Source organism: Primulina huaijiensis, unplaced genomic scaffold, assembly GCF_012295235.1.
Source record: "Primulina huaijiensis isolate GDHJ02 unplaced genomic scaffold, ASM1229523v2 scaffold14403, whole genome shotgun sequence".
Classification (NCBI taxonomy): Eukaryota; Viridiplantae; Streptophyta; class Magnoliopsida; order Lamiales; family Gesneriaceae; genus Primulina; species Primulina huaijiensis.
In genome coordinates this window covers 5,878-21,014 of record NW_027342931.1, presented here as the reverse complement: position 1 = coordinate 21,014, position 15,137 = coordinate 5,878, and the positions used below count along the sequence as shown (strand labels likewise).

The 15,137-nt window shown below is 32.8% G+C and overlaps 2 protein-coding genes, 1 long non-coding RNA gene and 1 pseudogene across 3 annotated transcripts; 2 read left to right on the top strand and 2 right to left on the bottom strand.

Annotated features, from left to right (window-relative positions):
- Positions 1-2,539: 2,539 nt before the first annotated feature.
- On the top strand, positions 2,540-4,189 carry LOC140965797 (uncharacterized). The gene is made up of 7 exons (XR_012173154.1): positions 2,540-2,652; positions 2,741-2,777; positions 3,184-3,270; positions 3,444-3,482; positions 3,595-3,630; positions 3,725-3,788; positions 3,946-4,189. It is a non-coding gene; the product is annotated as an uncharacterized lncRNA (long non-coding RNA).
- Positions 4,190-5,205: 1,016 nt separating this feature from the next.
- LOC140965810 (uncharacterized) lies at positions 5,206-5,745 on the top strand. Its single transcript, XM_073426008.1, has one exon. It carries the CDS (start codon positions 5,206-5,208, stop codon positions 5,743-5,745), a length of 540 nt encoding a protein of 179 aa, XP_073282109.1.
- Positions 5,746-7,532: 1,787 nt separating this feature from the next.
- Positions 7,533-9,800, bottom strand: LOC140965796 (polyubiquitin-like). The gene is made up of 2 exons (XM_073425980.1): positions 9,627-9,800; positions 7,533-8,806 (listed from the first exon to the last, which is right to left on the bottom strand). The coding sequence occupies exon 2, from the start codon at positions 8,804-8,806 to the stop codon at positions 7,658-7,660; it is 1,149 nt and encodes a 382-aa protein (XP_073282081.1). The 5' UTR covers positions 9,627-9,800; the 3' UTR covers positions 7,533-7,657.
- Positions 9,801-10,748: 948 nt separating this feature from the next.
- Positions 10,749-14,150, bottom strand: LOC140965784 (cytokinin riboside 5'-monophosphate phosphoribohydrolase LOG1-like; annotated as a pseudogene).
- Between the last annotated feature and the right edge of the window lie 987 nt (positions 14,151-15,137).

Genomic DNA, 15,137 nt, shown 5'->3' with positions numbered 1-15,137 from the left:
CCGTTTGGAATATGAAAAACCAATTGAGTCATGGTTTGCAAAATCACTCAAAACTAAAAGAGAGAGCTCCCTATTCCATTGGAGTGACCGTTTGGAAAAGTCATGTACATATATGTATGTGTGCTACATTATTTTCAGAAAAGAGAGATGTTTTACTTGTTTTTCCATTATTTCAGCCGTGTTTAAGTTATATGGCATGGTTTACAATATAAGTATTAGATTTTTGGAGCATCATATCGAGGGGTGTATTTAGGATTTTTTCTATATAAGCTCTTATGGTATTGTTTCACGAGTCACTTTTATTATACGAATCTTGAACATGTCCCGACAGTTGAAAAGATATTAATTTTCACAACATTAATGAACTAGGTTGATCTATCTCATGGATATAGATAATTTTTTGTCTATGGTTCTTGATTTTTATATTAAAAAGTTCATTGATAAAAAATCTCACGGTTTAAGTTTAAGATATGTATGTCATCGATGTTTTTATAATATGACCATTCAACTACCTTTAAATTACGGTTCAACCGGACGGTCGTTAATGAATATTGTTATATTATATAAAATAATAATATAATTGAGAATTTAAATTTTAAAGAATATATATATATNGTATTTTTTTTAATCAAATTTCATAATCTAAATAATCATATATGTAATATAAACAAAAATAAAATTTTAAATATTTTGAAATAATTAAGGAGAGAGACTGGTCAGAACTCAGAAGATGTAAAAATCGTCAGAAAAGCAACAAAAGAACGTCGAAATCTTGAGAATTCGGGAGCGGGAGCCCAAAGATGTAAAATTGTAAAATGGGAAAAATCAATCGCTATATATAGACGTATTCAAATTTGCTATAATTCCATGTTTGTTTGATATTAATGCATTCATATATTCTTACACAAAAGAACATATTCTATCATTATATTTTTTCCGCGTAAACACTTGACTGACTTGAGCATCGGAGTGGAGATATCAAAAAAATTTCTAGCGCTCCACTAACTTTATATGCGCTCTTAAGTGTGCAGACTCTTCAGCTTGGGTATTTCTCATCCGAATTCCAATGTGCTCGAGCCGAAATCTATCCTACCAGGCGTAATTGTCCATTAAACTCAACCCGATTCACCTGGTCGAAATCACTCATTGTTTGTAGTAGTAGCTCATCAACCCTTATATTTCGTAGACAAATCAGTTGAGTGGCCTCTGGTGACCTAGGAATGGCCTCTGGTGACCTAGGACATTCGTTAACATTGAATTTTGAGGATGAATATGGCTTATTACATTGATTGGTCGGTACAAACTAGTATTAATATTGAATACAATCAAATATATAGGTTTGTGTTTTGTGATAAATACAGATTAAATTATTTAATTGTTCTAAAACTAGAATTATATTTTTCCTCGTTATGTTAATTTATTGATATTTTATTTACATCAATAAAATGGACAAGTATTCGTATAATTTGAACAATAGATCAATTCTTTATTGTTGATAATATGAACCGACATTAACATAAACTAAATTTTAAAAATAATATGTATATAACAATAATATTATAAGAAGATAAATTTTTCTAACTTATTTAAGAAAACAAATTATTTGGTCTTTCAACCAAATTTTCACATACACATCACTATCATAGAATTTATAATATTGATAAAATGAATGTATTTTCTTTGTATAATTCGGGGAGATATTTAGTTAAAACAAAAACTAATACATTAATTGGCTTAAACAATAAAATAATATTAATTGTTTTTAAAATTGGAACAGACTGATTGGTTGGACGAAGAACGAGTCACGACTAGGGTCCGGACCCAAAAACCTTTTTAACTGTCAAACCAGTCTTGAACCAGTGAACAGGTCCGATGAGTTGCCTATTTTTTTTAAATCTTGATTATTTTTTATATCTCTTTCAANGTTGTTTAGATTTTAAAATTTGGTAAACATAAATTTATATTATATATATAAATATTCCTTAAAATTTAATTTCTAAATTATATCATTATTTTATATAATATAACAATATTCAAGTCCGACCGTCTGGTTAAATCGTTTTTTAGAGGTCGTTGACTAGTCCGATAATGAAAATACCGATGACATATATATCTTAAACTTAAATCATCAGATTTCTTATCAATGAATATTTTAATATAAAAGTCAAGTTTGATAGACAAAAGATTGTCTATATCTATAAGATGAGTCAATCTAGTCAATTTCTGCAGTGAAAAATAATATTTTATCAACTGTCGGTTAGATAAGAGATTCGCTTCACAAAATTGACTAATAAGACAATCTCATAAGAGTTTGCGTAAACAAAATCTTGACTACATCGCTCGGTATAATGCTCCATAAATCTAATACTTAAATTGTAAACAATGCCATATAATTCAAACCCGGCTGAAATAATTGAGAACAACTAAAACACTGCACACGGATGATTTTTAAAAATGGTCCAATTGACAGGTCCGAATCATATTGGGCCGATCAATGGCTACTGGTGTTTTCTTTTCTAAAAAAGCCCAGGCTTGATAAAAAATGGCTGCCTTCTAACCCAAACCCCGTAACCTAAATCTTTAATCTATTCATCATTTTGCTCGGCCAACGACGGCAGCCGCTTTCAACCTCGGATCCTTTATTTTTCTCGAGTATACTTTTATTTTTCCTAAAGATTGCTTTCGTTAAATTTTTTTTTTTTTTATGATTTAATCATTTGGGCTGTGATTTTTTTTTCAGAGTTGGCACGCCGGGGACTCTCAATGCGGTTCTTCGGGTATGATTTGTGATTGTGCTCCTCTTCTTTACGTGGTTGTTTATCATCGTCCTGTTTTTATATTATGAGATGCAATTGCTTTTTTCTTGGTTACCCCGTACTGGAATTTTTATTAAAAGATGCAGTAATGAACATCCTGAGGTTTGTGCTTATTAAGCAATCTTTCAAGCCCTATCCTTTTGTGTTTGTTTTGTATTTTTGTTATTGGATATCAACTAGTTAACACACATTTGTATCAGTTAATAATAATGATTGCACTCTTCATTCACGTATAGAAGGCTTAGTTCTACTTCATTTTTGCTTTCAATTCAGTTGCATCAGACTTTGACGGTCGAGTTGAAGTTATTTTTCTTTTCATCTGAACGCTTTTTCTCCAAGTTCTGTTATTTTTGGCTATCTTTCATAGAAAACATTTTGTTACGGGATACAAGACAAATTTTGCCGGGGGCTTCGTGTGTGCGACGCTGATTGGTGTAATGTATGTAATTCAATCGTTACTTGCTATTCTCGTGGTCGTCTTCGTTATTTTTGTTCTGATCTTTAACACGCCCACTAAATATTTGCAGGGTTCAAGAAGTTTGGTATGTAATCTTGTGTTTGAAGTTTTTCCAATTCTTGTGAAGTTTGAGGTCCCTTAGTTCTGATAGATGCTTCGTTTTTCAACAGTAGCAGATGTGAAAGGATACTAGATCTTGAGAGATACAGGTTTGAGATACAGATACTCTTTTGTATTATTTCTTTCCATGAAAAGCACTTTTCATCCCTTTTTTGCTTGTTATATCGTTTCGTCATTGTTTTCTAATCACGCAAACTTAAGGGAAAAGCTTGCCGAGGAGTACATGATAAAACAAAGGTACAGCTAATTCTATTTTGTTAAAAAATTTCCCGATTATTATACCCATAAGATGAATAAAAACGTGGTGGTCTTTCGTGTAATTGTGATTTAGGGACATGGTGGATGAGAAGAAATAATAAATTTCCGGTTGGTGTTGCCGTTGGAGAATCTTTCTCGTATGTGGTGAAAAAGTTACACTCATTCTTGCATATATTTCCTTCTCTTCCCGATATTGTCTAATCTTCAACATATGGGTGGATTCGAATCAATCTTTCTGAAACGAGCTTGAGAAATATCAATCTTTTGTTGGTTTAATTTTGTCTTCAATTGCAGCTTCTTTCAGTTTCCAAGTGGTATAAATGTGAAATAAGCTTCTGTGTTTATCAACTCAACCGTAGCATGCTCTAACTTGGACTTGTTCGACCAGATATGTATTCGAAGGAATTTATTCAGTATGTATACTCACACCCAGTTCCCTCAACTTTTCTTTTCTTCACTTTTATCTTTATATATTTTTATGTATGTCGGACATTTGGATGATGGGTGTTGTTTTGGAATTGAGACGTGAGTTATTTTGTGTGTCATGTGTTGGGTAGCTAGCTATTAGGCCCGAGCAATATCGCTTATGAACCTACGGGTCGTCGTGTGTGTATATATTTCTATATATATTACTAGGGGTGTTCAACTCCGATTCTGTTTGTGTTTAGATAAAAATTAGTATTAACCCAAGTTTAATCGGTTTTACAAAATTTCAAACCGAAACATGAATTATTGATAGATATTGAATGAATATTTTCTTTGCTAGTGAATTAGAATGATTATAAATAAAAAAAAATCATAAACTAAAATACCATGTAAGGTACATAATTTTTTACAAATTATAAAAAAAACTAAATTATTTTTAGTTTTCATGCCTTATATTTATTTTAGTTAAAATGTGCTATAAATAAATTATTGATGTAATTGTATTGTTTACAAAATTCACTGATAACAAAATACAAATTAAAAATAAAATAAAATATTTTTATATCCAAAAAAATTATCTATTGCTTAACAAACAAAATTTATTATTATTATTATTATATTAATGTGATTGATTTGGATTGATTTATATTTTTTTTAAAATTTTTACTATTTGACTACTACATTATGTTTGGTTGAATGAAAATTGAGATTCGAATGGGAATTTAATTTTGATATTAAATATATGGATTTCTAATTTTATTTGGGTGTTTATTAAAAGAATCTAAAATAATATTATTTAAAATAAAAAAAAAATTGTGTTGTTTCTTTTTTTAAAAAATGCTTTATGCCATTAGCCATTATGTCAAATGACAAACATCTGATTATATGTATGCATGTTATTCATGTTATTTTAACATGATATTTATTTTTTATGTCAAATGACAAACATTTGATTATATGTATGCATGTTATTCATGTTATTTTAACATGATATTTATTTTTTATTCGACTCCTGAAAAAAATATTAATTCTTACTGTTTGATCTAACCAATATAAATTGATGAACATTAAATCATATACGAAATAGGCTTCCACTGAGATAATATCTAATTGTAGGGTTTTAGTAAAATGACACATGCGTCCTTTGTCTTGGGTTTGTGGGCTGGTACGACGAGGGGTTTGTCGGAAGCCTACAGGAGTTTCTTACCAGGGGCACGTAGATGGCCGTGGAAACCATTTTTATGGAGACCACACATCTTACCTAAACACCGTTTCGCCCTTTGGATTTTTGCTCATGGGAAGTGCTTGACAAAGGACAGACAGCCCTATATCCTAGACAAGTCTTGTGGTCTTTGTGGTACTGTAAATGAAACTGCACAGCATGTTTTCTTTGAGTGTATAGCTTCTACACAGCTTTGGGTTAGATTGTGGGAGTGGTTGGATGTTCAGTGTATGGCGCGTTCTATGACAGGTTTACTTCGTCTTCTCCGCATGAGATTCAGAGGTACTACCATGCGTGCACGGAGGTGCCACTCGGGGATAGCTGCATTGGTTTATCACATTTGGAGTGCTCGTAACAGGGCACTTTTTGACGGTGAGAGGCCGGATGTGGAAGCTATCTTTCGGCAGATTTTGATTCATGTTCATCGAACGCTGGCTGCTGGATGATGTTCATATTTTGTCTCCCAGTATTTGGATTTCATTCTTGGGATGTATCTTTTTTTTTTTGAAATAACCATTTTCTTCGATTATGGTTTTCGAACACTGATTATGTGATCCCTGCCCAGCGTATTTTGTATTCTTTTTATTTACCATCTATGATATGTGTTCATATCAAAAAAAAAAAAAACAATGGTTACTTGGTTTCAAAGCGAATTTTATGTTTAGTTATATATATAGATATATGTATATTTATATACTTTTGAGATTAAAAAATAATAATTTTAACTTAAATCAACATTTATTACACTATATATTTCTAACATAAAAATAATATTTTTTAATCAAATATCATTTCCGATGCAATATTCTGTCATAATATAACAAAAAATATATATATATGATATTTTTTTAAGTGAAAAATAATATTTTGAAAATAAAAAATACTAAATTTTCATTAAAAAATGAGCTACAACAGTTACTTTTATTTATTAAATTATGTACTATATTTCGATGTATAAATATATAGGTGTATAAAGTAATTTGACACGCGAATAGATAAATTTATGTAAGTTTTTATCTACGGAACCATCTTTGGCCTACTTAGGCAGCTGTTCAGAACAAAGAAATGTACGAGTCTCTACTCTTTTAAAATTCAACTAACAAGAGTTTTTCTGTAATTTTAAATATTAAACGATATTTATCTTTTTAATATTAGTATTTTAAATATATAGTTATCGTCGATAACTTACAGCTCATTTAATACCAAATTTAACGTAGAGTTCGGGATCAAAATTCGGTTATAACAAATCACATCTCAAAAAAGAGAGAAGAAGAAGTAATAATAAGTATCACCCATAAGACAAAAACTTGTGTAAGATGGTTTCACGAATCGTATTTTGTGAGACATATCTCTTAATTTGGATCATCCATGAAAATGTATAACTTTTTATGCTAAGAATATTGTTTTTTTTATTGTGAATATCGATAGGGTTGACCCGTCTCACGGATAAAGATTCGTGAGACCATCTCACAAGAGACATGTTTCACCCTTGAAACCTCACATATTGATGAAATAGCTTCAACGGTTTTTATTTTTGTAATTTTTTTTTCATCGCAGCATAGCATGAAGGTCAAAAGTTAATATCTACTTTGCCTACAAAACTCACAATATCAAATTATTCTTAAATTCATATATAGTTTCAGCAAAATAATTATATAATTTCAAAATTATAAAAATTAATAGTTGTAGGGTAAACATGATGGGGGCAAAAAAACAGAGATAAAATGTCCAAACAATAAAATAAAAGGAGCAATATGATTATCATGTGTGGAAAACACAGGAAGTAACACTTACCATCGTTTTAGTTAATACTTTTGAACAAATGTAAGCTCCAAAACTTTTCCATAAAAGTATTTTGTGCGAAATTAAATTATAATCCCAGACTAATAATTATTGAGGTAGGTTAGTCATGAAATCTGACATTTTTTCCATGATTTAAAAAGTATTTCTTGTTGGAATGGATATATAGTAGTCTGGTCTCTAAGAGCAAAATGTTTTAATTTTAGGAAGACAATTCTTGGTTGGTTTTCCATTAGGTACATATGAAATACCTTATTTCTTGCATTGTTATGGCTTCATTTATTTCTATTCAACTTATTTTCAATTTTATGAAACGAATCTAATAATTTTTGCAAAAATCCCTTTACCGATCTGGCTGATAATTTTCACACAGAATCAAACTGCATTTGTAATTAAAGTGCAAAAAAGAACATGTCTGCTGCAAAATCAACGATAAGAATAATCACAGGTATAATTGCCACCAAACTGAGTATTAAGTAAGCCCAATCGTGTGTATCCATATTTCATACTGCTGAACCAAACCCATATTATAAAACTAAACAGATCATGATTGCGTACTTAAATGTCACCACCTCGGAGACGAAGCACCAGGTGAAGAGTAGATTCCTTTTGAATGTTGTAGTCGGCAAGCGTCCGACCATCCTCGAGCTGCTTGCCAGCGAAGATGAGCCTCTGCTGATCTGGTGGGATACCTTCTTTGTCTTGAATCTTAGCTTTCACATTATCAATGGTATCCGAGCTTTCAACCTCCAACGTGATTGTTTTTCCAGTTAAAGTCTTGACGAAAATCTGCATTCCACCCCTCAAACGCAAGACCAGATGAAGAGTTGACTCTTTCTGGATGTTATAATCCGCAAGTGTTCTCCCATCTTCAAGCTGTTTGCCGGCAAATATCAGTCGCTGCTGGTCTGGAGGGATGCCTTCTTTGTCCTGAATCTTGGTTTTGACATTATCTATTGTGTCAGAACTTTCGACCTCTAATGTAATGGTTTTACCGGTCAAGGTCTTGACAAATATCTGCATCCCGCCTCTGAGTCTCAACACTAGATGGAGAGTCGACTCCTTTTGAATGTTATAATCGGCTAGCGTCCTGCCATCCTCGAGCTGCTTGCCTGCGAAAATCAAGCGTTGCTGATCTGGAGGGATACCTTCCTTATCTTGAATTTTCGCCTTAACATTGTCTATTGTATCTGAGCTCTCGACCTCTAATGTAATGGTCTTCCCAGTCAAGGTCTTGACAAATATCTGCATGCCCCCTCTCAACCGAAGCACAAGATGCAGAGTCGATTCTTTCTGAATATTGTAATCAGCAAGGGTTCGGCCATCTTCGAGCTGCTTCCCAGCAAAGATCAATCTCTGCTGATCAGGTGGGATACCTTCCTTATCCTGGATTTTAGCCTTAACGTTGTCTATGGTATCAGAACTCTCAACCTCGAGTGTGATGGTCTTTCCTGTGAGAGTCTTAACAAAAATCTGCATTCCACCACGGAGACGAAGAACAAGGTGGAGGGTGGACTCCTTCTGGATGTTGTAATCCGCTAGGGTTCGTCCATCCTCCAGCTGCTTCCCGGCAAAGATTAGCCTCTGCTGATCAGGTGGAATTCCTTCTTTATCTTGAATCTTGGCCTTCACATTATCAATGGTGTCAGAACTCTCGACCTCGAGGGTGATGGTCTTGCCAGTGAGGGTCTTAACAAAGATTTGCATCTGAAGGAAAAAGGAAAAGGAGCCATTAAGCCACAAGCATTTTGCAATCCACAACAAACAATTGGAAAAAGCTGAATATTCCACACAAGCACTTGAATACCAAATCTATCATCGATTTGCAAAAAAGAATTCCAATTGAAATAAAATTTAATAAAATTTCAGAAAATGAGCAAATTAACCAGACGCTCTTAATTCCTGAATACGTTTTTCTCAAACTCTTAGCTATGAAAATTCTATACTTTCATTGCTTCAAAAAAAGATTCAATACTTTCATCCAAACATTACTTTTTACAATCAATATCCAATACGTTTCACCAAAATCGAAAATTTTAAAAACCGTCAAGAAGCCAAAGTTTTATAAACATCTACCCCAAAACAGGAACTTTCGATTTGTCATAATTTCAAACAAAATAAGAAATCAAAACAAAATAACTAGTAATAAAGTAAAAGAACCACAGGGCATCTTCGAATTAATATCAGCTTTGAAATCAACTTCTACAATTCCAATCAAAGAACAACGAAATATGGTAACATATTACCGATCCAAAAAGCACTGGTCCTTACGAATAGACGAAAAACAAGAAATCGACAATTCAGCGATCAAAGACCAAAAAAAAAAAAAAGAATCCAACAAGACACGATTCATAATGGAATAAACATATTAAACCTAGAAAGGATCTAATCATTTCAAATCAACAAATCCGATACTGTTCACACACACACACACACACACAAAAAAGCAGATAAAATGAAAAACAGGATGTTTAACGAATACAAATTACAGGATCATAAAGTACCATACCAAAATCAAAGAATTTACCTTCGAAGAAACTGATTCAGGGGAAGAATCCTGGGAGAGAGTTGAATTTTTGAGCAATTGTTTCGAAACACGAATGGAACGCAAAATAGAATGAAGAAAATGGAGACAACCTAATAGCTTATATAGGTAAGGCGGTTGGATCGGCTAATGGAACCGACACGCTTTCGCTTAGAAACCCTAAATATTAAAATATGTATGTTTGGAAAATCAACTAAATTCCATTAATTTGAAGTTAATGCAAAACCTGAGTTAACGTTCAAACGAGAGTTCTCGACCAATCTAGAGACACAAAATAGTCAAAGGGTCAAAAGAAATTTACATAAATTTAGATAATATAAAAGTAATATTTACGTATCCCCGCTCATATTTTCATAGATTGATTTACATAATTAGCACTCACTACATCCATATTTTGTCGATTGGACGATAGATTGTCCACCAAGCGATCTACGTTCACCAAAGTATTTCACATATCCCTGCTCATATTTTCATAGATTGATTAATAGATTATGCAGAGTGATATTCACCCGACAACTGAATTCTGCTTTATATGTATGAAAATGCTCCAACTCATCCTTTCATCGATCACTTTAAGCTGACCCTCTTCCCTACTAGTTTCTTGTTACTAGCCATTGGTGGGACAATGTTGTCTGTGGATCATATCTTAACAGCAAGCAAGTGTCAGAAAATTAGTTGATAACACACATGGTCCGGTCCTTCTTTATTATCCTTATTTCTTGGTTACGCATGTTGTCTACATGCACACACATGGCCTGGCCCTTTCATTTATTAGTTTTCTTATGGCATATTAAACTACTTATTCCACATATTTGTTTGCAAACAATGCATATGCATAACATATTGCTTCTTGGATTTTAGAGTATTACATGGTAGTTTATAGATGATAAAATACTTGCATGCACGCAATGCGGATGACAAGATTTTAATGGGGCCATAGTTTATCTCTTATTTTCACTTCCTTATTCATCATTTTTCCATAATACGGAAAGACGTTCTATGAACGCACCATTTTACTATAAGATATATCAGATAATATAGATGCATAGATTGTTGGATAATGACATAAATATTTAATCCAAGTGAATTGAGAATGAAAAAATAGTGTAAGTTTCCGTTGGTTGAAAATTAAATTACATATGATAAAAGACTTGTAAACTTAATTACCATGTGAAGGGAAAATAAGGTTCCAGATTACAAGATAGAATATACAAAATACATTCCCACAGCAAGAATATTAAACTTTCCCAGTTAGCTTTTCCTTTCAATACCAATTTCAGAATCTAACCATCTCTGCTAGTCAGCAATTCAATTCAATTTTCTTTCACCTCGAAATATAATATTTCTGGGGTAACCGAGCTGCTCAATCTCCCAACTCAATTTTGAAACAACTCTTTCATGGCGAGGTACATATTCCTACAGATCACAAAGATTTGAGCAATTACGGGCCTCAACTATAAGTTTGAAACAGTTAATCTTTCAGTGTGTTTTGAGGTTCTTTGCGGGGAGATTGTACTAAAAAATGGTAAATCATCTTACCTCCATTTTCTTTACAAGTTCCCTCGAAGTTGTTGCGGATACGATAATGTGACGAGCATTTGGACAAATGAAGCCTTCTTTTACAGCTTTGTCAATGAACGACAATAGGGAATTATAATATCCATCCACATTCAGCAATCCAACCTGCGAAAATTATGATACCTTAATATATAGCCCCCTTCACCACATTTTGATCAATGAGTTTCTTAGTTTTTCTTGATAAATATACCGGCTTATCATGAATTCCAAGCTGAGCCCAAGTTATGACTTCGAGTAATTCCTCCAAAGTTCCATAACCACCTGCATATTTCGGGTTAACCAGATTTGAGTCTCGAAAATTGCACGATTCATATACAATAAATGTCATGTTGACGCTTAAAGATTAAGAGAAACATATATCCCTTTGAAATTTGTTAACTTGTCCCTTCGTTTGTCCTGGCATATACAGGCAGTGGAAGACATAATCATAGAGTAAAGCAATTCAGCAATGATTTCTCTCAAGGTAACATGATAGAAAAATCAGGATGCTTTGTACTCTCCGATTCCTTGACTGAACTTGATCTTGGAATGAAATCCAACCATTAAACCGACTCAATACAATGAAAGGATGAACATTCTTGGAAGAGGTGAGCATGAGTTCTGTCGAGTCAATCTTCAGTGTAACCGGAACCGGACCCATTGAAGGAAACTAGTAGGAGTAGGGACGACTCCTACCTTCTTTTATCGTGCGCAAGTGTCTTAAAAACATCCGTTTTGACTAAATTAACTTGTTTATTGCTGACTTTCAAATCTTCGGTATAATTTTTCTGAAAGCACATTCGAAAATCACAGGTGAAGTGTGTTTTGTCTTTCTTCAGACAGACAAAACAATTTTGAAATTTCAGTTTACTTTTTTTAGTATCACAGGTTGCACCACCTAAATTCATTAAAACTAACCCCCTCGTCCTAGGTCCGCTCGTTTAGGCATAATACCAACCTGGTAAGGCAATAAAAGCATCTGAATGCCTAGCCATCTCAGCTTTCCTTTGGTGCATATCAGCAACTGCCTTCACTTCCCCGACGGTTACACCGGTTAACTGCAAAAAATTTATTCGATCCCATTAATTCAAAGTGTCGGATAAAAATCAAAACCAAGAAAATTTAATCACATTTAGGCGCTGTGCACTTTTTTGCAATAAAAGAAGGGTGACTAATCCAAGAATCTTGAAAGTCAGCGACACCAGAGCAAGTGGTAGATTTACTACCAGATAAAAACATATACATACACTTGAATAACTTTTAAAATCACATAAAAGGCCAATATAGAAGAATACAAGAACACAGCAGAGCGAATATGGGGTGGGGGTGAAACAGAAAAGGAAAAATCTTGGAGAACACTTGAGTCCAAAATGCATAAATTGTTGTAAAAAACACCAGCCACCTAAGTACTATACTGTGGATAAGGTTGTAAAGGACCAAACAAGACACAAGGATTTCCATTTTTCCATGTTGTCAGAATCAAGGAGAACATCAGATTGATCACATTTCTTCAAAGAGGAGAAAATACACAAATTCAGTATTAAAAAAAAGGAAAATAGTAATAAGAATTGGGTATGATGAATAAGCGAGCAATCCAAGAATCTACTGCAGCTAGAGCCATCATAAGAGAAAAGGCATTAGTAAAATCTTTTGTTGAATTTCTAGTTTATTTTACTTATTTATTATTATTAATATAAGGTCTACTTTAAATCATAGCAGACAATACATACCTCTCTAGGCATGAGAGTCTTGGGAATCACCCTGCATAGGGAGACAATAACATGACAAATATCACTTACAAAACCAAAACAAGCTAATCTCAATTAGTAATCTTGAAAAAAGTAAAAATCCCATTTTTTTTTTTAATTTCTGGCTATTTTACAACCTTTTTAGTCCAAATATTCAATGCGAATTCAATTAGAAATTCAAAAAACAAGAACCTTACCCAATGACATGCCTACCGCCATTATGAACAGCTTGAGAAACCAACCCCATTAAACCAATGCTACCTCCTCCGTAGACCAAATCAATGTTCCTTGAAACCTTATAAAACACGCAAATATATTAATATTATAGTTCCCAAAAAACTCCGGAAAAAGTACAGAAAACAAAGCCGAAAAGATTATTAAACTAATAGTCATTATAATAAGATTACAATTTACAAGTAATATACTGCGTGGGAGTACTTTTTAAGTTACATACAAATGTTATTTTAATAAAAGATGAACCTCACTGCTAAAATTTAAGGGACACCATTGATGAATTGACTGGACAAATGTGAAGTTGAATCTAAACTGGAAATCTATCTGAAACTAATGCGGGATTTTTGCTATTTAAATTCTGGAGGGAATAACAGAAAGAAGAAACAAAAATGAAGATTCTACATGTTTGTGGACTGGGAACACTACGTGCATGAGAGAATACGGAGTAAAATATTAATATAAAAATCAATGGCGAATGCAATGAAATTTAAAAATCCCAAATGCAAAAACACCGTGAATTTCTAAGGGAAAGAAAGAGAGAGATGAACTGAAGAAACACTTGAAGCGATTTCAGGTCGAATTCCAAGAAATATCGATGAAAGTTGCAAAGGTTTAGAATAGATTTTCCACAGCCCAAAGCAACATTTTACAGCATACCCACTGAACAAAATAACAAGAATAAGAAAAAATGCCAACTTTGTTCAATAGGAAAGAAAGCGAAGAAGATACGAATATTACCAAAACTTTTCCCAGTTCAATAGCAGATTCTTGATAGCTAGTCTTCTTGCCTTGGCTACTCCCACAAAACACACAAATCCTCTTGAATTTTGATGACGTTTTCCCTTCATTTTCTCTCTCCATTTCCTTTCCTTGCAATTTCTCTCTTCGTGTTTTTGGTTTATTATCCCTTATCATATATGTTGAACAATAGAGTAATCTTGCTGCTAATAATTGTCTACCTTATATATTATGCATACGGCATCAGGTTAAGTCTTATGTGGATTATTGGTTATCATATATATATATATATTTATATATATATATAATTATGATATATTGTACATCAACTATATTAATCTCTATCTCGTTAATATCACACTTATATATTAACCATAATGAAGTATATTAAAATTATTCATGTCTATGTCAGTTGTAAATTATAGCTTAGGACTGTTGTACGGGTTCTGTTTGATTAATGAAAGACAAAACAACTTCAAAAAATATAGGGGAAATTGGCCTTGTCCTCGGCCGTCGATTTTTTTTGTGTTCAGTCTCTGGGTACTTTTTTAGTACCACATTTCCACATGAAGTGTACCACATTTTGTATGACATAGTACCATAATTTTGTGGGTAGGGAATGAACCCAAAGAAATATTTTGATTGTAGATTTTTCACCAACTTCTCCAAAAATATACCATTTTTCTCTGAGAATATATTTTTGATCATAAATTTAATATATATACACACACACATACACACACACGACCTAATTATGGAAGTTGATGAAACTAATTTTTTTTAAAAAAAAATTGTATAAACATGCGATGCGTGTATTGTGAAGCTAGTACCTAATCATGGATGTTACATAATGTTTTTGGAGTTAATTAATTAAAAAAAAAGGAGTGAAAAGTGCATGTTTGATGCATATTATTCTTACTATTTTTTTTTTATTACAACTCACGCAGGAAGGGGGATCGAACCCGGGAAAACCGGCTATTCCGACAGAGGGTGAGACCACTGGGCTACAAACCCGATCTCTATTCTAACTATCTTAATATTTGAGATATAGAAAGTTCCACGAGATTGATTGCAATGTGAAAATGACACATCAATAAAATTTTATCTTGCATAATTACTTCTCTGAGGATTTTGCAATTCAATTTGGTTTGATTAGGAGATTGGACGATTGGTTGTAATAATAAAAAAAAAACCTGTTCATGTGTTTTTTCTTTCC